This window comes from Nycticebus coucang, chromosome 4 (assembly GCF_027406575.1).
Source record: "Nycticebus coucang isolate mNycCou1 chromosome 4, mNycCou1.pri, whole genome shotgun sequence".
Lineage (NCBI taxonomy): Eukaryota > Metazoa > Chordata > Mammalia > Primates > Lorisidae > Nycticebus > Nycticebus coucang.
Window position 1 is genome coordinate 38,565,366 of NC_069783.1, and position 27,288 is coordinate 38,592,653.

Genomic DNA, 27,288 nt, shown 5'->3' on the forward strand with positions numbered 1-27,288 from the left:
TGGCAGAAATATTACTCATTACCATGGTATTAATACTAAACCCAAGTCTCCAAATATGGCTCAGACTGGAGTGGAGGGATGAGGGAGAGAGACTTGTCTGCGCTCTCCCAACATGGCATTATCTGTTCCTGGGATCCTGAGCATGGGCCATAGAGCAGTTTGGGATGGTAGCTCCTGTGTTTCTTTGAGGCCAGCAATTGTGTCTTATTTACTCTGGTAGCATCTATCAGGGTGCTGAATATCATCAGTGTCATATAAACATTCATAAATTGATCAGTGTTAAAATGTGAACAATTACAGTTTCTCCACATGAATTGCTTCCTACTAAACACAACACGCACACACTGTTAATTTGTAAAACGTTAAATGTGTAAAACCAGCAACAACATAGCATTGCTGAAGTTAAATGTGAATGAAGATTATAAGACGTGCATTTGGTTTGATTTTATAGGATATTTGGGGAAAAATAAAGAAAAAGTTTCAAAAACTGTCTTACCATACAGGCATTTTCCTTCATTAAAAGCAAATAAAAATGAGAAATGATTTTTAAGTATGTAACAACATATGGTGAGTGAGAACAGATAGCAAAACTAAAATTAGCACTAGACTTTAAAAATTCATACCTGTTATTGTGAAGCCACCTAAAAAAGAAAAAGAAAAACAATTGTTATAATTTAACTTACACTCTAACAAATACCAGTGACATCAGCTACCCACCCAAGGTACAAAAGCTTGCCCAATTCTATTTACAGTTCAGAAGAACAGGGAAGCATACCCATTCATGACTGAATCTCTAATCGCTCTTTTAAGATTACAGGATTTAGTGCACAAAGAACTCCCGTGCATACCTGAGAAAGCCCTGATATTTTAAAAGGTTATACTAAATTCAAAAAACGTAATAGAAACTGTGTGACCTTAACAAAAAATGAGGCCAATGGCCCTCAACGACAATTGTGCTAGCCAATCAATAGATATAAAAGTCAGAGAGCTACTGTATCACCTGACAGAAATGGAAAATAACCTAGAAAAATGGAAAGGAAATGCAAGAAATGAAATGCTTACCAAGCTCATTCAATAACAGGGCTGTGAAGGAAACAGACAAAGACAAACACAGAATAAGAGACCAGATGAATAATGAAAGTTAGAGGAATATCAGCAGAAAGAAATCCAGGCAGATCTGATCAGAGCGCTAGGGAGCCGCTGCTGTAAGAATTGGTGCACCCCAAGGAAATGTGGCATTGGGAATATTTCAAAATCAGCGATTCCAGCAGGTATTTCTGCAAATGTGTGTGATTGAGTACATACACATACATGTAACCATGTATCTCATTTCTTTATATTTAATAAGACATTTCACTATGTATGTTTACACATGGCGTATTTATCTAGTTTGCCAAATGCAGGAAAAACACTGTATGAAATTAATTCTTAACTGGATTTAAGTGAGTCTTCCTCTCTAAATATCGCCCTGATTTATTCAATCCAACATGTGGAAGTCTTAAATCACCCGGGATCGTAGGTATTGTACATTGGATTCAATGTGAACTGATGAAACATCCTGGGAATTCTATTTTGGCTGCCTTGTATGGGAGGGGACTTCGGCCCGTGGTAAATCTTTCTCTCGGAATGTTCTATTTGGATGATTTTTGGCCACCAAGAATGGATGTTTTTTAAATCCTTCGCATTTAATAGTCCCAGGAATTAATGCTTATTTGTGTTCTTACTTGAGACTTCTGCATATCATCAGATAACCGGAATCTTGTGGATGTGTAAGTCCATTTAACTGACAGGGGCGAGGGGGAGGGAGATGTACATAATTTGTCTTCCAGGTTATGGCTTTAAACCCAGACTGTCTGCAGCACTTGATTCTAGTAAAAGTGACTTGGCTAACTGCATCAAATAAATTACCTCCTGAGTTGTAGATGGGAGTGCTATAGTCACTGTTTTAGGCCTAGTTTTCTTTCTAATAATAGTGGCCTTAAAGGATACTTTTAAAAACAAGTCAGTAATTTACTTTCAGTGACAAGAGCCCCCTTGGTGGGTACCAGACTGGATAGTGCTATTAAGGAATTTTAATTTATTCTTACATAAGGGCATACTTTACTAAAAGGACAAATGTAAGAGCTGTATCCAAGATTCTTTTCCTTGAGTTAAAAGAGAATATATTTAGAAGTAAATGCTTTCTCCTGTATGTTAATGAGGCATTTTTGATCCCATCTTTGTACAAAATCAGTGCAATTTTCTGGTCTCTTTTCCTTCTGTCTGCTGTCTATGGAGCATATTAAATAGCCTGCATTAAAATGGGTCCCCCCCCCAAAAAAAAAGAAAAAAAAGAAAAGAAAATGGGTCCCCAGTATTCCTTTCATCATCATTCCTAAGGCTCTTGTTGTCATTTTGAACTTGATTAAGTCAGGGACATTCTTTTTTATCTTTTAATGGATTACGAGGCCAGTGAGTTCTCATAAATGTGGGATTAAATTTTCCCAAATGTTGGGTCTATGTAGGAATTTGTCCTATAAAAATTGTATTTCCTGCCCCACATATAAAAGTATAAATTTCTTTCATAGTGGTACATGTCACCACTTTCACCACCCTATCCCGCTTTCGCCAATTGTCCATATGCACATAGTAAAAGCAATTATTATATAGGCCATATAAAATAGATTAGAAATTAAAGATAGGAAGGAAAATTGGCTTATTTGTCCTAATATTCTAAAAACATAAGTATAAATCAACAAAATCTAGTTGTGAGGATACTGCTTTTATTTTTTTCTTTTTACTGTGTGTGTTAAAAATTTACTTCTATCAGGATCAAAAGATTTTGAAGCATGAGGCTGAAAAGGCTTTCAATATGGGTTAATGTCTTACTGAATAGCTTTCTGACTATAGAAAATTGTTATGGTTTCACATAAAGGGGACCATTTTAAAAAATGCCATGTTTGATAGTATGAAAAACATCATACCAATGTGAGTGCTGGACTATTGAGCATACTTGTTAAGGATTTTTATTCTTATTAATTTGTTTAACTGGATAAAGAAGCCTAATTATTGACTGCCTTGAAATTCCCTAGCAGTTGCTATCAGACTCATCTCCTACTGCGAATAAGTACTAAGTAGATGTTTTCCTTCCAGCTTTATCGATGAATGTTTGAAAAGATATTAAGTAGTCTTTATCACTAACGTTTTAGGGGAAATTTAACAATTGGAGCAACATTTTAGAATGAACCCTGAGCAGTGAAAGACTATATTATCATTTCTGAATTGCCAAGTATCTTCCTCATATTATGAAATTGGGTTGCAATCAAGGTTAGTTGGCATTTCTGAGGAGAATGGGCGTTGCTTGGTGCACTTGTCAATCAGGGAAGGGAAGGAAAGGCTAAAGCTTTGAAGGCAGTGGAGTGTAGTACTGGGAAGCTGAGGAAGAGGAGAGAGCTAAGTGTGAGAGTAAGGAGACACGGAGAGAGAAGAGCACAATTTCTCGCTGGTATGTCTTTGTATACTCTCACACCTTTCATTCCTCTTCTTATCCATATGGGTTCCTCAAGCACAAGGGAGAAACTGCACTCTTTCTCATATTCCTCATGGTCAAATATTCTAATGGTAATGATCTTCCTGTGGGAACACAAGACAAAGGCAAAACAATGGTTGGAGTCACATGCTCATGCTCTGGGTGTCCACCACGCTGAATGTTACTGTGATGTTATGGAGGGAGAACTGGCAGCACATGGGCCTCCTGAAGTATGTAAAAGGGCATCTTGGCTACTCTCGGCTGGCCACCTTTACATTTTCTTTGCTGATTTGCCACTTTCACCAATTCTCCCTGCTTTGGCTAGCAGTCAGGAAGTACCCCCCACATTAGGAAGAAAAATCAAAATGTTTGCTTCTTTTGGGCATTGCATGGTGTCTGCACCAACTTTTCCAGAAATTAGGGTTTGATTGACTGCCCAGAAAATCAAGCTCTCAGACTCTAATGTGCAGTGTGGCCAGAACTGGCCAAGGCAGCTACTGCCCTGCCTGCTGTAACCTAGCACGAGACTGATGCCCTGTTACACAGGTGGAGGGATGTGTGCATCCTAAGTCATGTTCTGAAGACTGCAGGCTTCCAGGGGTGGCACCGGCCAGCAGAAGCTGTTGGGCTCAGCCCTGGAGCAGCTCCCCCACCTTTCTTCTCACTCATCTCCACCAGGCGGGGCTCTCCAATCTCAAGGAAGAAGGTCTTGTTTTTCTCATACTCCTCATCATCAATTACCTTGACAGATATTGTTTTGCTGAAACAGAGAAGAATAGAAATTGACGAACAAGGGGAAGAGGAAAGAGAAGAGAAGGAACAGAGAAGAGGAAAGCGAGGTTAACGAGTTGCACTTAAAGACAAACAGCAATTGAGAAACTTCTGTACTGTGAGTTTTTTCCCTTCCAGAATGAGTATCAGATAGGACGGAAAGGTTGAAGAGATCACCCAAATAAGGCATAGCTCCCCTGCCCAAGGCTGTGGAATTATTTTGGACAAAATATAGCATTCAGTACTAATAGGTTTATAATCATCATCAGAAGGAAAAGCCGGAAAACACAGATCGCAATAGTAAGAAAAGAAAAATGTATTCATTTAGTGAATGCCTTAACCTTCCGATTGTCTAAGCTGTGCCCTGGACCTTAACTCTTTTAGAACAAATCAAGAAATCATAGCAAAATGTCAACAGAGGTTATCTCTGAGAGATTGGCTTATGGGTTATTCTTTTCTTTTATTGTTCTTTATTGAATTTCCAAACATAGTATTTGATCATAAAATTTTGTTGAAGCAATAAATGTATAAAACACCACAAAGAAAATAGGAAGTCTTTGATCTCACCCCACCCAGTGTCCTAGAATCACACTCTTATTTGGGTTAGTCAGATTTTCTTCCTAGGCCACAACAGGAAGTTGTTCCTGTTTTGTTTGCGTTTCTAAAGATGGGAGCTGTGGCCTCGCCACAGCTGTTTTGAAAGTGGGGTGGCGGCAGGTGGGAGTCGTGATGTCATGGTTATTTTTATCCCTTCCAAAGTTGAGTTTTAACTTTCACTAAATATGCCACTCACACTGCTTTCAGAGTCCGCTGATGCGACAAGGTGTAATCTAACCTTTCTCAGTTCTTGCACTGTAGTCCTGTGAGTGCAAATGACTGACAGGCAGGTAGGACAAATGCAAATATTATGCAAATTCAAACTTCCCATAATGATTCAAATTCAAACTTCCTTAATGATTCTGAAAATAAATCAATCTAATGTTACTTCAGTTAATAAGGGCTGAAACATTTCATGTATTACAACTTCCTCAGAGCTCCCATACACTGATTTGTCCTTGAAAAAAATTTTTTTTCAATAATTTTGGCCAAGAACATTTCTGATGAAAGTTTATGAAACAATCAGTTGGTACAGACACAAAGTTTTAATGACATACCATAGATATTCTTTAATTTTTGTGGCGTTCTCTAAGTCTTCTGGAAGGAAATTGGCTTACAATTTTGTTTTTATTTTATTGATCAAAGCCATCAAGTTTCACTTAGGGCTGAGCGTGCTGAGGAACATCAGTCTTTTTTCTTAGCATTGAAGGAGTGATAGGTGGAAGTTGCCTTTAGTTCTCTGCATTTCCCAGCCCTTAATGCCAATGCTTTAGTCTTACTTTCTTGGCGTGGCATTGTAGAAGTGAGACCAAGTGATCCGTACAGTCCCCTGCAGTCCCGTGAGTCCTCCCTACTCCTCAGCAAAAGCCCATCCCTGCATGAAGCTTAAATCCTACGTTCTCACTCCTGAGAAGTTGGAGCTCATGAAACTACCTTTCCTATCTCAGCTCTGCCCTTATGCTGAAATACTTATTCTTTTTTTTCATTATTATTAAATCATAGCTGTGTACATTAATGTGATCATGGGGCACCATACACTGGTTTTATAGACCGTTTGACACATTTTCATCACGCTGGTTAACATAGCTTTCCTGGCATTTTCTTAGTTATTGTGTTAAGACATTTACCTTCTACATTTACTAAGTTTCACATGTACCCTTGTAGGATGCACCACAGGTGTAATCCCACCAATCACCCTGAAATACTTATTCTTGATGAGTCATTTTAGTTATAAATGACTAAAGCAGCCATCATTTTTAGAGTAGTTTTAGAGTACTTAGATATTTACAAAACTGCCAACAGTATGACACAGTCCAGTTACATGGACACTATACCTAACTTTTAAAAGTATGTTTTTGGAATTCACCTATTTTTTTTAGTCTGCCATGAATGAAATGGGTTAATCATTCCCCAATTTTTTAAAAATATAAAATGTTAGGAAAAACATAAGAGGATGGATGTAAAGAATGATGATATTTAAACTTTTAATTTCAGAACTGGGTTTGATGTTGTTAAGATTGACCTTATCAATTTACTCTACGAGAATCTACTCAATGCTTCTTCTCCTTGACATCAAAACATACACATTTTAGGAATTTAATTTCCATCTTTTGATCTTCAAACTGTAAACTATAGTTGTACATTTCTACTAAAACCATGAGTATCAGGTGACTAAAGGTGGGAAAATATTGATGGACATTCAAACTCAGTTCGGCTGGACCTGATGGCCCCACATCCATTATCAACGCACTTCGTTGGAGGGCACATCAAACTGAAACCACTCTTGTTGAGACAAGCTGCAATATTCTTGCTTGTATTATTACAAATATTTGATGTTATAGTTCTCCATCTTGTATTCCCAGCCCAACCTGCATCTCATCACAGAATTATTGCATTGAAGAGATAAGGTGGAATGGTAGAAGTTACCTTATTAAGAGGGTGTTTGTGCAGGAAAGGTACCAGTTTCATGTCCACAGAACAATATGACAACATATTCACAAACAGATATAAACAACCAAACATCATTTTGTTTCTTATCTTTGCTGAATATCATAGATTTTAATTTATTGTGGCAATGACTTTATTTCCTATACTACAAGGAGCTTATGAGTGTGAGAAGTATAATTATATAGCCCCACACAATTTGTTTGTGTAATAAAATAAACATTTACCATTTATCATTAGAGTATCCATATTCACTAGGATAACAATTCTTAGAAAATATGTAAGTCTTAGATAACTGTGATTCTGCAAAATCAAAAATAAAGAGAAAGAAAAAACATACTTCCACAGGTGCCTAGCAAAAATTTCTAAAGTAGATGGAGTTTGCATAATGGCATATCATTTCAAAATCATTAGTAATAGAATCAATAATGGCCCTGACGGGAGGAGTCATTAAATTATATATCGATTTAGCTCTTCTTGCACAGTAAAGCTATTAATAGGAAACTCGATTATTTAAGGACATTTCAGTGTGTCTAAAGAGGCAGGATGAAGTTAGTCCTTATCAATTAGTACTTTGAATCAACAGAGTCAAAAAGCAGAAGGCATTGGTCATGTTCACCTTTTCTTTCAGAGCAGAACTATTCCTCCCCTTAGCAAAGGTAGCAAAGGTGAAATAAACCAATGTAACTATTGAAAGAACATATCCTTGGGAGGGCTTCTTCTCACTTTCCAGAGCACAATGCATACAGGATACTGTGGCTGGGTTTTCTACCACAGGGGCTAGTGCATGGGATGGGGTTGGGTTGGTGAAAATATGGCTTGATCATCAGCAGAAGCGTGGTGCTGCTCCTCACTGTTCTGGGGCGGAACCAGACTGTCAAGGATGGAACGGGGACCTCTTGTGTTTTCCAGTCTGCCCCATTGTCACACTTATCCCATGTCAACAGGCCTTCTGCATTGTCACAGGAACTGCATCTCCCTGAGGACACAGATCCATGTTGGCTATTCTGTTCTGTTTACCAAGGAAAGCAGTCAGACGGCTGTTGTTACTTCTTTAAATTGACAGGTTAACGAAAACAAAGACTGCAACAGTTGGGTACATGTAGCCCTTCATCCAAATATAATCTTACATTATTGTACTTAGGAGGAATGAATAGAAACACTGCTGTCATACAATTTTCAACTGCCATAATCATTATGAAGAAGGTTAGGAGAACTCACATTTTTTACATCTTTTTAAGTTTGAACAGTAGACTATAAAATTGTATGTTCTGGAAACTAGCAAAGCAGTTACAAATCTTATGATAATATTAAAGTATTTCTCAACATGGACAAGATTTTTATGGAGGTACATTTTGATTCTATTTCTTAAAATAAAATTTGGTTAAGGAAGATCAATTTATTCAGTGGAAAAATACAGATCATTTCTTTTGATTTTTGTAGTGCCTTTCATATGATGATAGCAAACCAACATCTACACTCTATTTCTCAGCCTCTTTCATATCTGATGAGTCTCAAAGGACCTGGGCACCTTCAAACAGACTAACAATGAGTCCTGTATCTGGTAGTGACTCAGGCAGATAGTCGGTAAAGAAATAAAGAGGTGGCTTTATTAGTGGTTGAAAAGGAAAATTTCTTCAAAATATATTTTAGTCTCATATTGTTAAGCTGAAGTGGTATCACAGTCTCTTTTCCAATTTAAGCCTCACTTGTCCTTCTATGGATTTCCCCCCCTAAGGATTCCCTTGATGTTGAGGGAAGATGAGAAGAAGATAAGTTGGAGGATGAGAGAGAAGAGACGCCTTTCTAAATCCTCATGCAAAAGATTTTAGTGAAGATTTCACATGTTCAGGTACAGTCATGACTTTTATTTTTAAAGATTCATCCTCTCCTTTGGCATACTCAGAGGTCAATAGAATGATGAGCTCTTAGCATTTCTTAATTTATAAATTTCCAAAACAGCCCTAGAAGTAATTCCTAGTACCTAAAATTATCAGAGAAAACAGTGACTCTTAGAGAAAGTTAGCAACTTCCAAGGTCACAACATGAATCTCCTGTGACTATCTCCAAGGACCAATACCTTTTAATTATAAGACTCACAGTCAACCACCAAGTCCTCTATTCATTCAACTGTGCTTTATTTTATGACCCCTTTAAAGGGTCTGGATCATTATTTTAAGTCAATATAGAGGTTTATTGTTTCACCTTTACATTAACAAAGACTGCAGATATGAATAATGATGGAATTTCAATTCTGTTTTTTTTTTTTAAAAAAACTGCAGCACATATTATACTCTGTGATGGCCGCCTCAAAAAGTTAAATGACATACAGGTTTAATTGAAAGGGGCCCTGAACATGTAGGGGGCTCACCAGCTCTGAGGACTTAGAATAGTTAACCAGCAGCATCAGTCTCAGCCTTGCCAGGTGCAGGAGACTTGTTAGAAATGCAGAATCTCAGGTTTATCCAGACCCAGTGGATCCAAATCTGCATTTTAACGAGATCTTCAGATGTCTCTTATGCATGTTGAAGTCTGACAAGCACCAATCTAGAGTGGAAAATGGGTTTCTCTACTCAAGGTGGATAACAAATTAAAAGGCTGATAATAGTTGGGCTTGTGTTTTGGACATGACTGCATATTAAAATCACAGACTTTCCAAACTATAAATGTCTAAACCCACTCCAGATCAGTTAAATCAAACTCTGTGATTGTAAGACCCCCAGCCTCAATATGGTTTTTAAAAGTTTTTTAAGTCATTCTAATATGCAACCAGGGCTGGGAACTGGATAAAGGAAAGTCAGAATGTATGTCCTGATCTTTACAAGGATACATAAGTGCCAAAGAAGATGAAATATTTGGAAATCTATCTAACAAAGGATGTGAAAGATCTCTATAAAGAGAACTATGAAACTCTAAGAAAAGAAATAGCTGAAAATATTAACAAATGGAAAAACATACCATGCTCATGGCTGGGAAGAATCAACATTGTTAAAATGTCCATACTACTCAAAGCAATATATAATTTCAATGTAATCCCTATTAAACCTCCACCATCATACTTTAAAGATCTTGAAAAAACAATACTTCATTTTATATGGAATCAGAAAAAATCTCATATAGCCAAGACATTACTCAGAAATAAAAACAAAACAGGAGGAATTACACAACCAGACCTCAGACTATACTACAAATCAATAGTGATCAAAACAGCATGGTTTGGCACAAAAACATAGAAGTAGATGTCTGGAACAGAATAGAGAACCAAGAGATGAATCCAGCTACTTACCATCATTTAATCTTTGACAAGCCAATTAAAAACATTCAGTGGGGAAAAGATTCCCTATTTAATAAATGGTGCTGGGTGAACTGGCTGGCAACCTGTAGAAGACTGAAAGTGGACCCACACCTTTCACCATTAACTAAGATAGACTCTCACTGGATTAAAGATTTAAACTTAAGACATGAAACTATAAAAATATTAGAGGAGAGTGTAGGGAAAACCCTTGAAGAAATTGGTCTGGGCGAGTATTTTATGAGGAGGACCCCCCAGGCTATTGAAGCAGCTTCAAAAATACACTACTGGGACTTGATCAAACTAAAAAGCTTCTGCACAGCCAAGAACACAGTAAGTAAAGCAAGCAAACAGCCCTCAGAATGGGAGAAGATATTTGCAGGTTATGTCTCCAACAAAGGTTTAATAACCAGAATCCACAGAGAATTCAAAACGCATTAGCAAGAATAGAACAAGGGATCCCATCGCAGGCTGGGCAAGGGACTTGAAGAGAAACTTCTCTGAAGAAGACAGGCGCACGGCCTTCAGACATACGAAAAAATGCTCATCATCTTTAATCATCAGAGAAATGCAAATCAAAACTACTTTGAGATATCATCTAACTCCAGTGAGACTAGCCTATATCACAAAATCCCAAGACCAGAGATGTTGGCGTGGATGTGGAGAAAAGGGAACACTTTTGCACTGCTGGTGGGAATGCAAATTAATACATTCCTTTTGGAAAGAGATATGGAGAACACTCAGAGATCTAAAAATAGATCTGCCATTCAATCCTGTAATCCCTCTACTGGGCATATACCCAGAAGACCAAAAATCACATCATAACAAAGATATTTGTACCAGAATGTTTATTGCAGCCCAATTCATAATTGCTAAGTCATGGAAAATGCCCAAGTGCCCATCGATCCACGAATGGATTAATAAATTGTGGTATATATACACCATGGAATATTATGCAGCCTTAAAGAAAGATGGAGACTTTACCTCTTTCATGTTTACATGGATGGAGCTGGAACATATTCTTCTTAGTAAAGTATCTCAAGAATGGAAGATACAGTACCCAATGTACTCAGCCCTACTATGAAACTAATTTATGGCTTTCACATGAAAGCTATAACCCAGTTACAACCTAAGAATAGGGGGAAGGGGGAAAGGGAGGGAAGGGAGGGGAGAGGTGGATAGAGGGAAGGGGATTGGTGGGATTACACCAGCGGTGCGTCTTACAAGGGTATATGTGAAACTTGGTAAATGTGGAATGTAAGTGTTTGGCACAGTAACTGAGAGAATGCCAGGAAGGCTATGTTAACCAGTGTGATGAAAGTGTGTCAAATGGTCTGTGAAGCTAGTGAATAATGCCCCATGATCATATCAATGTACACAGCTGTGATTTAATAAAAAAAAAAAAAGAAAAAAAAAGAATGGATAGAAATATGAGAAAAATCGTAGTCAAAACTGAATGATAAATCTAGCTAGCAATCTGGGTGGAAACAGGAGATAAACGTTTGGCTTTGTCCTCCACAAAGCTTTTCTTGATTATACAGTGTACTTAAAGTTGTCGTTTTCCCCTCTCAGGAAATGTTGGTTCCTGTAGGCAACTTTAATAGCATAGGTGAGAAAACACCTTTAGCATTCAGGCAGCAGAGTTTACACTCTTGCAGAGTAATTTCCTCTCAACAAAGTGATAGGAACTCTTGGTGATAAGTTTTTACACTAGAGTGGTTACATCTGGAGAGTAGACAAACTAAGAGTTTTAACTGTCACAGAAGACAGCAATGCCTCGTGTCTCCCACTCAGAGAGCCTCTGAGCTGTGTCAGTGAGAGAACATGTCTTGGAACTGGAACCTTGCACATGTCAGCCACCACACTCTCAGACTCAAGGAAGAAGTGACCCAGGCCTGACCACACATGGATCCAGCAACCTCTCTGACCACAGCGCAATGTCATCTGGTAAAATAAGCTTGAAAAGTGATCCACAGTATACCCAATGTCAAAAGCTTCAGAACGAATGCCTACAACTCAAGAAAGATAAACCAACCAAAAAATGGGCAAAAGATCTGATTCAGAACTTCTCCAAAGAAGATAAATAAATGGTTAACAATTACAAGAAAAGATTCTCTGCATCATTAGCTGCCAGAAAAATGTAATGAGATACCGTGTCACACCCCTAGGATGACTATAATCAAAAAGACAGACGGGGGAGACTGCAGAGAAATTAGAGCCCTCATCACACTGCTGGTAGCAATGTACACTGGTGCAGCCACTTTGGAGAAGTCCTCAAAAGTTTAAAAATAAGAGTTACCATATGACCCAGAAACCCCACTTTTAGGTATATGCCAATGAGAATTTAAAAACACATGTTTACATAAAATCTTCTACATGAAAACTCATAGCAACATTATTTATAAAAGCCAAAAATCTGGAGCAACTTAACATCCATCAACTGATGAATGGATAAGTCAAATGTGGTACATCCACATAATGGATTATTATTCAGCACTGAAAAAGGAATAGAACAGTGATGTGTGACAACATGGATGAACCATGAAAACATTGTTCTAAGTCAAAGAAACCAGACAAAATAGGCCACATGCTGTGTGATTCCGCGTATATGAAAAGTCCAGAATAGGCAAATCCAGAGACAGAAAGTAGATTAGTGGTTGCCTCGAGCTGGGCCCTTGAGGATAAAAGGATGGGGGTGGGGGCGGAGTGATTGCTAATGGGTATGGGATTTCATTTGAGGGTATTGAAAATGTTCTAAAATCGACTGCGTTGCTAGCTGCACAGTTCTAAGAACATGCTAAAACTTACTGAATTATATATTTTAAGATGAATTCTATGGGAGGTGAATTATGTCTTAATAAAGCCGTTACTTTACAAAAAACAGACTTTGGGCTGAATTTTAGTCTTTGGAAAGGCTGTTTCTTTGGGTGAGAAAAGGTTGTGAGAATATTTGATGTTTTCAATAAGGAGTTTCAAATTTTGCTAGCACTGCTAAATAGAAAACTCAGGTACTGTGTGCCACGTGACAGTGAAACCATTTACACCCTGGGTCTGTCAGCTCCGCTACCTCCATGCCATTCCTGGGGACTTCCCATGGAATGCTGGCTGCCTCCTCCGGGATCAGGGCCGTTGATAGCGGACCTTGACAGCTAAGTATTTCTGGTGGCTGTTACCCCAAGCTGGCTTCCGTGGCTTCTTTCTTTTCCCCAAAGTATAAAAGATATATAGCTGCGGTATCAACAGCTCTCATCTCACCTGGGCATTCCCCAGCTCCTTTGCTGGCTTTTATTTTCTCTACCTACCAGGAATGATAAGGTTGGCATGGGTTGCCTTTGTATCACTGGTGCATTTTAAGCCTTTTTTTTTTTTGTCCTTTAAAAAATGGATTAGTGAGTTGCTTAGTGATTTGGGGTTAGGAAAAGAAAGGGGCAAAGAAGATCCATGATCTATTCTTGTTATTTTTCTGTAAGGGACCCAAATCAACTCCCCCCTCTAGGAAACATTCCAAATAGGAAAAGAGCACACTGCTATTCACATTATGTCTGCTAATATTTTTATACCTTTTCTGGATTATCGGTGAGGAACACTGGGCATGGATTCACTTGGGAATTTGCTCAGTACCCATCTAGGATACTTATAGAAAAAGGAGACCATTGTTTCCTTTCTTGACATGTGAAACCGTTAAACTAGGACACAGATTACCCAGGTAATAACCTGGCTGTGCCCCATTTTAGCTGAGGTATTTGGGTCAGTTCTTGCATCTTTCTAAATACCACCATTATAATCTACCAAATAGGGATAATAAAACTCACATCACAGCAATTGCGGTGATCACCGTGTTGTGATGATCAAATGTGGGTGTCATCATTTATCAAATATAATAAAACTTCACAGGTTGTTGCAAAAATCAAATAATATAATGTATCCAAAAATTATTTACTAAAGGGCTATCAAATGTTAGGCACTGTTGTTATCATTAGATCAGAAGGAGTGTCTTATTTTGTGGTTCTTATTTGCCCTCCTTCCCCAGTCACCACAAGGAGCCATTGGCAGATGGGGAGGCAGGGGTCAGGAAATGGTCCACAGAGTAAATGAGCAATACCTTTAAGTCCATTAAAATAATTTTGGATTGAATACTGTATAGGGGGGTATCCAAGTACCAAACTCTAAATTCAAAGAAACGAGGAGCATAAGAGGTAGGTCTTTAGTTCCCCAGCTCCACCTCTGTCAGGTCCTTAGAATTTACCACTAGCTGGATGTGCACAGGTGTCTAAAGTCATCATTTTCCCACCATTCTTGCTACTGAAGCAGAGCATGACAAACAGTGATGGCGCTATTCTACAATTTAAATAGACTCCCAAGATGAGGGTTGCTAAAGTAGCCAAATCTCCAGGAGGTCTTCTCATCCACGCCCTGATCTCTTGACATTGCCAAGTAGTTATTGAAATCATTGTTACAAGCAGAGCAAGAGGCAGGGATAGTTGAAGTCCTACTGTTCCAGAGAGACCAGGGGAGTTTTAGAGAGCACCGGAGTGGGGGTTTTCAATATAACCTTGCTCTATTTTATTTTCCTCTGCTCACTTTTAAAACTGAATGACAAGGAATCCATTTTTTCAGATGCAAAATAGGAATAAATGTAATTCTGCTTTGTTTTTTCTCCTTTTATCAATCTATTGTCAGCTGTAGCCACAAAAGAACTTCTCTGACGAAATTTCAGGAACTTTCTTCTTCCATGAAAGGGGCACTTTGAAGAAAAAAGTGATGGAGGATTCTCAATTATTCTTAGCACTGAATCTTTGTCTATAATTTGAAATCTTAACTACTCCATGAATGGAGATTCTCTTGAAAAGAACTGTTTTAACAAATTGTTCAACTTGAAGGTTAAGGTTAAGAATGCTTTCTGGGCTGTAATAAACAATGTGGTGCAAATATCTTAATTGCTAAGTCATGGAAGAAGCCCAAGTGTCCATTGACACATGAATGGGTTAATAAATTGTGGTATATGTACATCATGGAATATTATGCAGCCTTAAAAAGATGGAGACTTTACCTCTTTTATGTTTACATGGATGGAGCTGGAACATATTCTTCTTAGCAAAGTATCTCAAGAACAGAAGAAAAAGTATCCAATGTACTCAGCTCTACTATGAAACCAATATATTAGCACCCACACTTCCATATGAAAGCTATAACCCAACTACAGCCCAAGATGAAGGGGTAAGAGGAAGGGGGGATGGGTGGAGGGAAGGTAATGGGTCAGACCACACCTATGGTGCATTTTACATGGGTACGTGTCAAATCTACCAAGTGTAGAATATTAATGTCTTAACACAATAATTAAGAAATTGTAGTAAAGGCTATGTTAAGCAGTTTGATGCAAGTATTTCAAATTGTATATAAAACCAGCACAATGTACCCCATAAATATTAATGTACACAGCTATGATTTAATAAAGAAAAGAATGCTTTCTGGCAAAGAACATTTTTTCTATAAATTGAAAACATAAACATCTTTGGTTCCATTTGAGAGACCACTTTCATTTCTCAATTCACCAGTGCCCCTTGTAAGAATTCAAATGATGATGAAATTGATGCTGTTGGATTTCAAAGAGACAGTTGGTTTCCCTTCTTCGTCAAAAATTTTCTTCTTCCTGAGCATTTTAAACATTCCTGGGTTGTCCATTACTCCCTTTCCAAAGATTATTTTGACCATTGGTCCTGCCTCCTTTGTTGAGTTTTTGTATTCAAAGTAGAGTTTTGTGGAAAACAAGGGAAGGATTTCAATTCTGCAAGGTTACAGGACAGCATCCTAGAATCCACTGAAAGCATCTCCGTCAGAAAGAGGCCAGAAACAACACCAGGAGGCAAGCTGGGCTTTCTTAAGTTTTTAAACTTATACTCTTCTCTCTTCTTTTTCCTTTCCCCTCCCTGTGTCCATGGCCATAAAATACACAGGGACAAATCAATCTTCCTCTGCTTGCATCTGTATAAAATACAGGGTGTCCCCAAATTTCTGTACCTAGGAAGATGGATATCTTGGGACATGTTCACCATGAGCAGGAAAGAAGACTTTGTCTGTGTGTGTGTAGAAAGAGGTGGCCAACACGTACAGAATATTTTGTAAAAATTTTTAATGAATATTTTGTAAATAAAGGTACATTTAGCTATAATTTCCCATTTTCCCTATGCATGGCAACTTTGAGGACAACCTATATTCTTAAAGAGGGAGGCCAGATATTTTCTCAAATTTAGCTAAAACAAATCAATTAGTGAACTGACACTTATTCTTTTTAATTTCACATTTTTACTCCATGTCTAATATTTTGTTGCTAGTTTACATTCGGTGAAGCAATCAACACGTGTGTCTTAATAGTATGAATTCTATAAATATGTCTGGATTTTAGGTTTGCATTTAACAATGGAGACCTATGATTTATAAAAAGTTAAATGATCAGAATATTTATCTACTGGGCTAAAAGGCTGGAAAGGCAGGTTGGGCTGAGTTTTTGTTACCCTAAATGTGTTCTATAGGAAGATCTCGCCAGGAAGTCCATTAAACTGCAGTCAGTCTATAGGCAACTGTAACACGGTGGTATTCGTTTATCTCTACCCACCTCAATATAAAAAAGTACAGTAAAAATACGGAATTATAATCTTATGGGATCAATGTCATACATGAGCTCTGTCACTGGCTGAAATGTCATGTCCTTATGTGGCACATAACGGTATTCCAGTCTTAATCTGTTTCCATAAATAACATAATTATTTAATCATGTCAATGTGACCAGAGGGATTTCATAGCACTGGTGAGTTACAATGACCTGAAACACTTCCTTAGAAAAGGGACTCAGGGTGCAGAATTCTTCCTCTGCCATTCACTATCTGCAGCTACCTATGCCTTCTAAGGCTATATTCCTGCTCTGCAAAATGGTTATAATAACAGTGGTTCCTTCATTTTATTTATGCAAGGATGAATTGTGATAATACACATAAAATGTTTAACACAGAGCTGACACGTATTAGGTGCTAAAGGAATATTATTTATTTCTATTATGACCATAAACCATGTTATGTCAAGTTGACAACTGGGAATTTTCGAATGGGACTGCCTGTGACCTCATGCGGGTGACCTTATGTCTTAGTTTTCTCATCTGTGAAAGTGGAATAATTATATTACAAGGTTGTAAATATACAAAGGGATAAGGGTGTTACATGGGAAAACAGAACAGGACCTAGAACATAGTAAGCGCTAGGGAGGGATGGTTATCATCAGAATAATTACTATCATTACAGAGAGCGAGGAGAAAAGAAAATAGTACTAAAGTATATCAGTAAAGCTAATGCACTGATATCATGGGGTAGGCCAATAAAAATCAATGACAGATTTTTTTTTTTTTTTAACCAAGTTGTCAGTGTATCCCTTTGGCTCTTGCCTTTCCTGATAACCTAGACAAAACTAAACTTGCTTCTAAATAGACTTTTGGCCTTGACTATGTGAAACATAATGAGTTGCCAGAATAAACAATAGTTTGTATTGGTAAGTTTGTATTTCATGGATTCCTTCTCACTAAATACAAATAAAATAATGTGGCTTGCTGTAGGATAATGTGTGCCCTTTTTCTTAAAGTATTTTTCTGCTTATTAAAGTGATACTTGTTCATTGTTGAGTACCTGGCAAATGGGGAAAAGAAGAAAAACTTCATCATAATCCAATCCCACAGCTAGAGATCAACATTTCACAATTAAAATTTTAAATTAAATTTCTCCAAATATTATAAACTTTTGTCTGGGTGTGGTGGCTCACGCCTATAATCCTAACACTCTCGGAGGCTGAGGCAGGAAGATAGCTTGAATTCAGGAGTTTGAGACTAGTCTGAGCAAGAACAAGACCCCTGAAAAATTAGCAAGGTGTGGTAGCACCTGCCTGTAGTCCTAGTAACTTGGGAGGACAAGGCAGGAGGATTGCTCGAACCCAGGAGTTTGAGGTTGCTGTGAGCTAGGCTTAGGCCATGGCACTGTAGCCCAGAGCAAGACTCCATCTAAAAAAAAAAAAAAAATTATGAACTTTTGACATTTTTCTTTGGATGAGCTACTTAGGATTAGTTTTAGAGGTGAATGTTTATTTTCCCTACAATCCTGTTTACATGCTTGAGCCTCTGCCTGGATTTTTATGTAGATGGTAACCTTCCCCATTTCCTTTCTCTATTGGCCTTTCTGGAAGTTCTTGTCTGAATTCTGCCATATGGAAAATTTGTATATCTTTTTTTTAAAAGGAGAAATTCTCTTCTCGATCATTACCAAACTTTTGGCTAGTTTTGCTGGAAATTTTTTCAGGATTCATCTGCCAATGTTGCTTCCCTAGAAGGCCATTCTGGCTACCTCACTAAGCCTCCTGTTTGTTCTGTAACAAATAATTCCTCCTGCTAAATCACTCACAAATACCAATGTTTAGTGCCCTTCCACTAACCACCCATTCCCATGTTTTTCATTAAAAGACCATTAGTCATTTTCCACTCAGATTCAGCCTTTGCCTTCCCAAACACACTTTTAAACCTAGAAGCATAATTCCCCAATATGTGCTCATAGTAATCTCCCTGTCCACCTCTCATTGTATAGATAAGCAAATGGAGACTGAATGAATTTAGTCAATGCTTCAAAGCTAGCGGATACCAGGCTCAGGATTAAAACTCCTATCCACTTTATGGGGGCAAGACATGATTGCAAGAGGGACTTTACGTAACAATTGCAATCAGTGTAACCTGGCTTATTGTACCCTCAATGAATCCCCAACAATAAAAAAAAACAAAAAACAAAAAACAAAACTCCTATCCAGACTGTAAATCTGCATCTGGTAATCATTTACTCTACCATTATCCTAGGGTTTTTCTTGTCTGGTGCTGCTGAAGTCTAATTCACCACTCTTCATAGAAAATCTTTACTCCACATCCACGCCAACACCTCTGGTCAAAGGGAACACTTCTACACCACTGTTGGGAATGCAAATTAATACATTCCTTTTGGAAAGAGATATGGAGAACACATAGAGATCTAAAAATAGATCTGCCATTCAATCCTATAATTCCTCTACTAGGTATACCCAGAAGACCAAAAATCACATTATAACAAAGATATTTGTACCAGAATGTTTATTGCAGCCCAATTCATAATTGCTAATTCATGGAAAAAGCCCAAGTGCCCATCGATCCACGAACGGATTAATAAATTGTGGTGTATGTACACCATGGAATATTATTCAGCCTTAAAGAAAGATGGAGACTTTACCTCTTTCATGTTTACATGGATGGAGCTGGAACATATTCTTCTTAGTAAAGTAATTCAAGAATGGAAGAAAAAGTATCCAATGTACTCAGCCTTACTATGAAACTAATTTATGGCTTTCATATGAAAGCTATAACCCAATTATAGCCTAAGAATATGGGGAAAAGGAGGGGAGAGGGAGGGGGAAGATGGGCAGAGGGAGGGTGATTGGTGGGATTACACCTGCCGTGCATCTTACAAGGGTACATGTGAAACTTAGTAAATATAGAATATAAATGTCTTAACATAATAACTAAGAAAATGCCAGGAAGGCTATGTTAACCAGTGTGATGAAAATATGTCAAACGGTCTATAAAACCAGTGTATAGTGCCCCATGATCGCATTAATGTACACAGTTATGATTTAAACAATAAAATGAAATTAAAATTAAAAAAAGAAAATCTTTACTTTCTTCTTCTCTTTTTAATTAAGAAAAAATGAATGCTAACAACAGAAGAAAATGCATAATTTTCTTTGCCTTTTCATCATTGACTCTCACGCAGAGGGGTGCTTTGTAAATTTCATGGCTCACACAGAGGAAACACACACCTTTAGTAAGATGGCTGTGCAGAATGGCCTCAAGAATCTTTGACCAGAAACAGTGAATGAAGAGTAAGGTAAAAAGCACCCAAGCCAAATCAAGCTTTCATCTTACTAGTTGCCCTTCCTCACACTTTTCTTTCTTTCTTTTTAAACCAGAGTCATTGTATACAGCTGCTGATTTATTTGTACCGAGGCGGGGCGGAAATGGTCAATAATTGTGTGTGGGTTTCCATTTAGAAAAATATTCTTCCACTTTTAAAAGAATCTCCATTTTCTTAATTCGAAGGGAATAATTATGAAAAGAGTTGGCTTTGCAGCAATCTGGCAAACCTCTTACGGTCAAATACTTCCTGAATGTCTAATCACAAGTAGGTAAGAATTAAAACTAGTATAAACTACGAATTAAAAATTACTAACAGAGTATCAATGGCCTCAACATGCACACTGCTTTCTACAGCTGCCTTCCACTCTGCATAGCACAGTAATTCCCTGACTGCGGGCTCTCACTGAACTTCTCACAACAGCACTCATTTCAATGATTAGATCTTTTTTGGATCTTCCACTTAGTTTAAAATCACAACAAACAGTTATCATTTTGGACATCGTATTCTTGGTAGAAAGTACCCAAGGCATTTTATCGGTAAGCACCACAAGGTAACATAAGCAAGAAGACAAATTATCTATTCCTTGACACCAGCAATTCAAAGCTTAGAATCAAAATTAACCAAAACCGAAAAGGATTTTATTGGCTTTAAACTGAAAATGGGTTTTGCTTTTTTCTCTCTTTTATGTTTCTTGTTCATAATGGAAGTTTTCCTCACTTAGATTTTATAGATCCAGAACAGGTTTACAGAATGCAAATAATGACATTGTTTAACAAAATGAATCCCTGGACCAAACACAGTAAAAAAAGGCTTAATTCTTGGATGAATTACAGGCTTCTGACAAGCTACGTTTACAGTGCATATTCATTGTAGGAGAAATTCTGTTAAGTAGGTTTTTAAAATTATTTTTTTAAATTTTACTACAGATTTTCTATAGTTCAGCAAGTGCTCAGAAAGCACATCTTCACCATTATTTCAGTTTTTGACCCAGGCGTAATCTTCCAGGAAAAGGTTATTATTTTTAGGATTTGGGTTATTTTGCAAATTTTGTAGAAAGTCTAATCTCACTTTTGTTCAGAGAAACATGTAGGTAGACGGGACCTTTGGGATCTAAACTTGCATTTGCAATACAGATTAATAGCTCTTAGCAGTATGACTCTGTCAAGCTACTTCCCCAAATTTCATTTTCATTAAAATAAGAAAAAAAGTCTATGTATCTCACAAGTTTCATATGAAAACACATGACATAATTCAGACACAAAGACTTTTCACACATTAAGCATTTTCAGATATAAAGTACTTTCATCATTATTATCTAACTTAATCTTCTCATTTTTGTAACCAAGCAAACTTAGGTTTCTTTATTCAGGCAATCTTTTCAGTAAACTGAAGCTTCCTCAGCTCCATTCTAAAATACGTATGGGGCAGAATATAAATATTAATATATTTATTTGGGAAAGTAACAGTTTTCTGTGTGAATGGGAAGGCAATGATATATGACGCCAATCATTAGGTCTCCTTTCAAGTTGTTGTTATGTTTATTGATAAAGGCTTTAGAAACTGTAGCAATAGGTGAGGTTCACTGCTAGCACATTAATAACACTTTATTAAATATTTATTATGATACTGTCCTATTGGATTTTAACATTTCTATTCATTTTAATCATGTACAATTGGACTTAATTCATATTAATTATGATATATGGTCCCCCTAAGTAAATGGAGAACTCAGGGAAAGCCTTGCAGTGGATCTCAAGGTTAGGTTTACGCATCCTGAATACATCCTATCAATTCAAGATGAATATGACTTTTTTCAGTTGTTGTGTTACTTAGACCAGAAAGTCCTTAGAAGGTTATTTATAGATTTCTCCCCACTTATTAACTTACTTTCTTGGTGTAACATTTAGAGTCCTGAATATGTTTCTATGGAATTATCTCTGAGTTTGCAGAATAATCAAAATCCTCTTTATAGTTTAATTAAATTTTGTTCACGAAGTCAGACTGCCTGAGATAGACAGTCATAGGTTGGTGAGACTGGTAACGGCATTAAAGAGAATCTATAAACATACAGTTCTGTGTCTTCAGGCCTCCTAATAATGTGAACTCTTTGGGCAGGGCTGTCTGTACTCAGCGGTAGCCATGCTGCCCTGGCAGAGGACACTTTTTGTGCGTTCTCCATGACAGGGAGCACAGTGTGGGCACACAGCCTTTGCCTTATAGATGTTTGTGATTGACACAGCTGAGCTCACTGTCACAAGTTTGGACTTGAGCGTGTGCTCATCCATCAAGGTCTCTTAGACATCTTAGAAAAGGTAACTCACATATTTTTTAAGATTAAAAGATAGGATTCTGAATGTGGATTTCCCCATGAGAGTGAGCAAAATGAATGGTATGTTGGTGATCTGGATAGCATCAGGGCGGCCCCATGAATTTATCAGCAACATGTTGGATTCCTACCCTGTATTTTCCCATCTAGCCATTCCACACACCTTTATTGAGTACCTATCTAATTGTGTGTCGGGCCCACAGTAGGAGTCAGAGATAAAAAGGGACTATGAATTCACGGCTCAGGAGGGACAGTTTTGTGAACCAGAGATTACCTGACCTCCATGCGCATTCATTGTACATATGGGCTCTCTGTGCGGTATAAGCACAGTGAGTACAGAACTTCACAAAAGCCATGAATAATTGGGCTGGGTTTTGAAGAAAGAATAGAGTTTTGCCAGGCAGAAATATGCTTAAGGCTCAGAGAAAATAAAGGAGGTAATCAAAACAAAAAATTTGTTGCAAATGAACAGAGGACTGGAAAGGCATGACTTATTGAAGAAGCATCAATTTCGACGTGACTTATGTTTATGGTGTGCACATGTGTGGTGCAAAATAGAGCTTGAGGTCAGAAGAGATGCTAAGTCAGGTGGGGCACAATTTTGTAAGAAGGAACCACAGGCCTTTTTGATGGACCCCCATGACTGATTCTGACTTACAGTACAATCACTCTAACTCTGGGATGAAGTTGGCATTGCAGCAGACTAGAAAGAAAGTGAAGGAGAAGGGCCAGGAACTCAGATATGGAGAAGATGCCATCTCCTGGACTGGCAAAGCCTAAGGTCCGCACTAGGTACCCCTCTAGTGGCATGTTTTCAAGAAGTATTTGGCTCTCATCTGCAGTCTGCCAAAGTGAAAGAAACAGAAAAGTTGCTTCAATTTCTGTTCAGCAATTTCTCTTTTCTGAAAACATGTCTATGGACTGGATAAAACAAATCGAAATTGCTTGAAATGTTCTCCCTGAGATCCTCTTTTAGCCTGCCAAGATCAATTTCTTACAGCAAGATGGAGGTAGTAAAATACAAATCTGCTGGAGAAAACATCATCAGATTGTAAAACTGACCTGATTTCCATGAACAGAAAATCTAATTATGTACCATAAATTCAGGTCTGAGCCCATATTCCATTTTATTTTTATCGGCCGTGAGTGGTGCTGGCAAGTTTTATGGCAAAATGATATCTTGTCATATATGTTCAGTTTTTAAATGAAATTATCACAAACTGAAGTCTTAGGTTGATAAATTACATGGCAAGTTGCTATCACATTACATTATCTTATACGGTATTGGCAAGAGGACTGATGAGAGAATTACAACCAAAATGATGTAATGAAATGGAAATTTACTAGTTGAAGTCTGAGGAAGGGTAAAAAGAAAATCATATCATTCTTTTTTGCATTGAATTTCTTTTTATTTTATTTTATTTATTTTTTTTTGTTGTTGGGGATTCACTGAGGGTACAGTAAGCCAGGTTACACTGATTGCAATTGTTAGGTAAAGTCCCTCTTGCAATCATGTCTTGTCTCCATAAAGTGTGACACACACCAAGGCCCCACCCACCTCCCTCCTTCCCTCTTTCTGTTCCCCCCCCATAACCATAATTGTCATTAATTGTCCTCATATCAAAATTGAGTACATAGGATTCATGCTTCTCCATTCTTGTGATGCTTTACTAAGAATAATGTCTTCCACGTCCATCCAGGTTAATACGAAGGATGTAAAGTCTCTATTTTTTTTAATGACTGAATAGTATTCCATGGTATACATATACCAAAGCTTGTTAATCCAGTCCTGGGTTGGTGGGCATTTAGGCTGTTTCCATATTTTGGCGATTGTAAATTGAGCTGCAATAAACAGTCTAGTACAAGTGTCCTTATGATAAAAGGATTTCTTTCCTTCTGGGTAGATGCCCAGTAATGGGATTGCAGGATCAAATGGGAGGTCTAGCTTGAGTGCTTTGAGGTTTCTCCATACTTCCTTCCAGAAAGGTCGTACTAGTCTGCAGTCCCACCAGCAGTGTAAAAGTGTTCCCTTCTCTCCACATCCACGCCAGCATCTGCAGTTTTGAGATTTTGTGATGTGGGCCATTCTCACTGGGGTTAGATGATATCTCAGGGTTGTTTTGATTTGCATTTCTCTAATATATAGAGATGATGAACATTTTTTCATGTGTTTGTTAGCCATTCGTCTGTCGTCTTTAGAGAAAGTTCTATTCATGTCTCTTGCCCATTGATATAAGGGATTGTTGGCTTTTTTCATGTGGATTAATTTGAGTTCTCTATAGATCCTAGTTATCAAGCTTTTGTCTGATTGAAAATATGCAAATATCCTTTCCCATTGTGTAGGTTGTCTCTTTGCTTTGGTTATTGTCTCCTTAGCTGTACAGAAGCTTTTCAGTTTAATGAAGTCCCATTTGTTTATTTTTGTTGTTGTTGCAATTGCCATGGCAGTCTTCTTCATGAAGTCTTTCCCCAGGCCAATCTCTTCCAGTGTTTTTCCTATGCTTTCTTGGAGGATTTTTATTGTTTCATGCCTTAAGTTTAAGTCCTTTATCCATCTTGAATCAATTTTTGTGAGTGGAGAAAGGTGTGGGTCCAGTTTCAGTCTTTTACATGTAGACATCCAGTTCTCCCAACACCATTTATTGAATAGGGAGTCTTTCCCCCAAGGTATGTTCTTGTTTGGTTTATCAAAGATTAGGTGGTTGTAAAATGTTAGTTTCATTTCTTGGTTTTCAATTCGATTCCAAGTGTCTATGTCTCTGTTTTTGTGCCAGTACCATGCTGTCTTGAGCACTATGGCTTTGTAGTACAGACTAAAATCTGGTATGCTGATGCCCCCAGCTTTATTTTTGTTACAGACAACTGCCTTAGCTATACGGGGGTTTTTCCGGTTCCATACAAAATGCAGAATCATTTTTTCCAAATCTTGAAAGTACAATGTTGGTATTCTGATAGGAATGGCATTGAATAGGTAGATTGCTTTGGGAAGTATAGACATTTTAACAATGTTGATTCTTCCCATCCATGAGCATGGTATGTTCTTCCATTTGTTAATATCCTCTGCTATTTCCTTTCTGAGGATTTCATAGTTTTCTTTATAGAGGTCCTTCACCTCCTTCGTTAGGTATATTCCTAGGTATTTCATTTTCTTTGAGACTATGGTGAAGGGAGTTGTGTCCTTAATTAGCTTCTCATCTTGACTGTTATTGGTGTACACAAAGGCTACTGACTTGTGGACATTGATTTTATATCCTGAAACATTACTGTATTTTTTGATGACTTCTAGGAGTCTTGTGGTTGAGTCTTTGGGGTTCTCTAAGTATAAGATCATGTCGTCAGCAAAGAGGGAGAGTTTGACCTCCTCTGCTCCCATTTGGATTCCCTTTATTTCCTTGTCTTGCCTAATTGTATTGGCTAGAACTTCCAGCACTATGTTGAATAGTAAAGGTGACAGAGGACAACCTTGTCTGGTTCCGGTTCTAAGAGGAAAAGCTTTCAGTTTTACTCCATTCAGTAAAATATTGGCTGTGGGTTTGTCATAGACAGCTTCAGTCAGTTTTAGAAATGTGCCACCTATGCCTATACTCTTCAGAGTTCTAATTAGAAAAGGATGCTGGATTTTATCAAATGCTTTTTCTGCATCTATTGAGAGGATCATGTGATCTTTATTTTTGCCTCTGTTAATATGGTGGATAATGTTTATAGACTTGCGTATGTTAAACCAGCCTTGCATCCCTGGGATGAAGCCTACTTGATCATGATGAATGACTTTTTTGATGATAAGCTGTAATCTATTGGCTAGGATTTTGTTGAGAATTTTTGCATCTATGTTCATGAGTGAGATTGGTCTGAAATTCTCCTTTTTGTTTGGGTCTTTTCCTGGTTTTGGTATCAGGGTGATGTTTGCTTCATAGAATGTGTTGGGGAAGATTCCTTCTTCCTCAGTTTTTTGGAATAAATTCTGCAGTACAGGAATAAGCTCTTCCTTGAAGGTTTGATAGAATTCTGGAGTGAAGCCATCTGGACCAGGGCATTTTTTGGTTGGAAGATTTTTTTATTGTTTCTTTGATCTCAGTGCTTGAAATTGGTCTGTTCAGGAGCTCTATTTCTTCCTGGCTGAGTCTAGGGAGAGGGTGTGATTCCAAATATTGATCCATTTCTTTCACATTGTCAAATTTCTGGACATAGAGTTTCTGGTAGTATTCAGAGATGATCTCTTGTATCTCTGTGGGATCAGTTGTTATTTCCCCTTTATCATTTCTGATTGAGGTTACTAGAGATTTTACTTTTCTATTTCTCATTAGTCTGGCCAATGGTTTATCTATTTTATTTATTTTTTCAAAAAACCAACTCCTTGTTTCATTAATTTTCTGAATGATTCTTTTGTTTTTAATTTCATTGATCTCTGATTTGATTTTGGATATTTCTTTTCTTCTACTGAGTTTAGGCTTAGATTGTTCTTCTTTTTCCAATTCCATAAGATCGCTTGTGAGATTGTTGATGTGCTCTCTTTCTGTTTTTCGAATGTAGGCATCTAAAGCGATGAATTTTCCTCTCAAAACTGCTTTTGCAGTATCCCACAGGTTTTGGTAGCTTGTGTCTTCATTGTTGTTATGCTCAAGGAAGTTAATGATTTCCTGTTTTATTTCTTCCTGCACCCATCTGTTATTCAACAGAAGATTGTTTAGTTTCCATGCCTTTGGGTGGGGTCGAGCATTTTTGTTAGAGTTGAGTTCCACCTTTAGTGCCTTATGGTCTGAGAAGATACAAGGTAAAATTTCAATTCTTTTGATTCTGTTGATATTTGTTTTGTGTCCCAGGATATGATCAATTTTGGAGAATGTTCCATGGGGCGATGAGAAGAATGTATTTTCTTTATCTTTGG

General features: G+C 37.6%; 1 protein-coding gene across 10 annotated transcripts in view; it reads right to left on the reverse strand.

Annotated features, from left to right (window-relative positions):
* The window catches only part of SLC8A1 (solute carrier family 8 member A1), a 340,789-nt gene that overhangs the window by 62,199 nt on the left and 251,302 nt on the right, over positions 1 to 27,288 (reverse strand). For 4 of the 10 annotated variants that reach the window (XM_053589068.1, XM_053589065.1, XM_053589061.1 and 1 more), the window contains exons 3-5: positions 4,162 to 4,268; positions 1,063 to 1,083; positions 624 to 641 (exon numbers count right to left, since the gene is read on the reverse strand). In XM_053589068.1, coding sequence (XP_053445043.1) covers positions 624 to 641; positions 1,063 to 1,083; positions 4,162 to 4,268 — 146 coding nt within the window. Of the gene's footprint in view, positions 1 to 623; positions 642 to 1,062; positions 1,084 to 3,508; positions 3,613 to 4,161; positions 4,269 to 27,288 lie in introns of all 10 variants that reach the window. The other 6 variants (XM_053589064.1, XM_053589062.1, XM_053589070.1 and 3 more) reach the window with 2 other exon arrangements.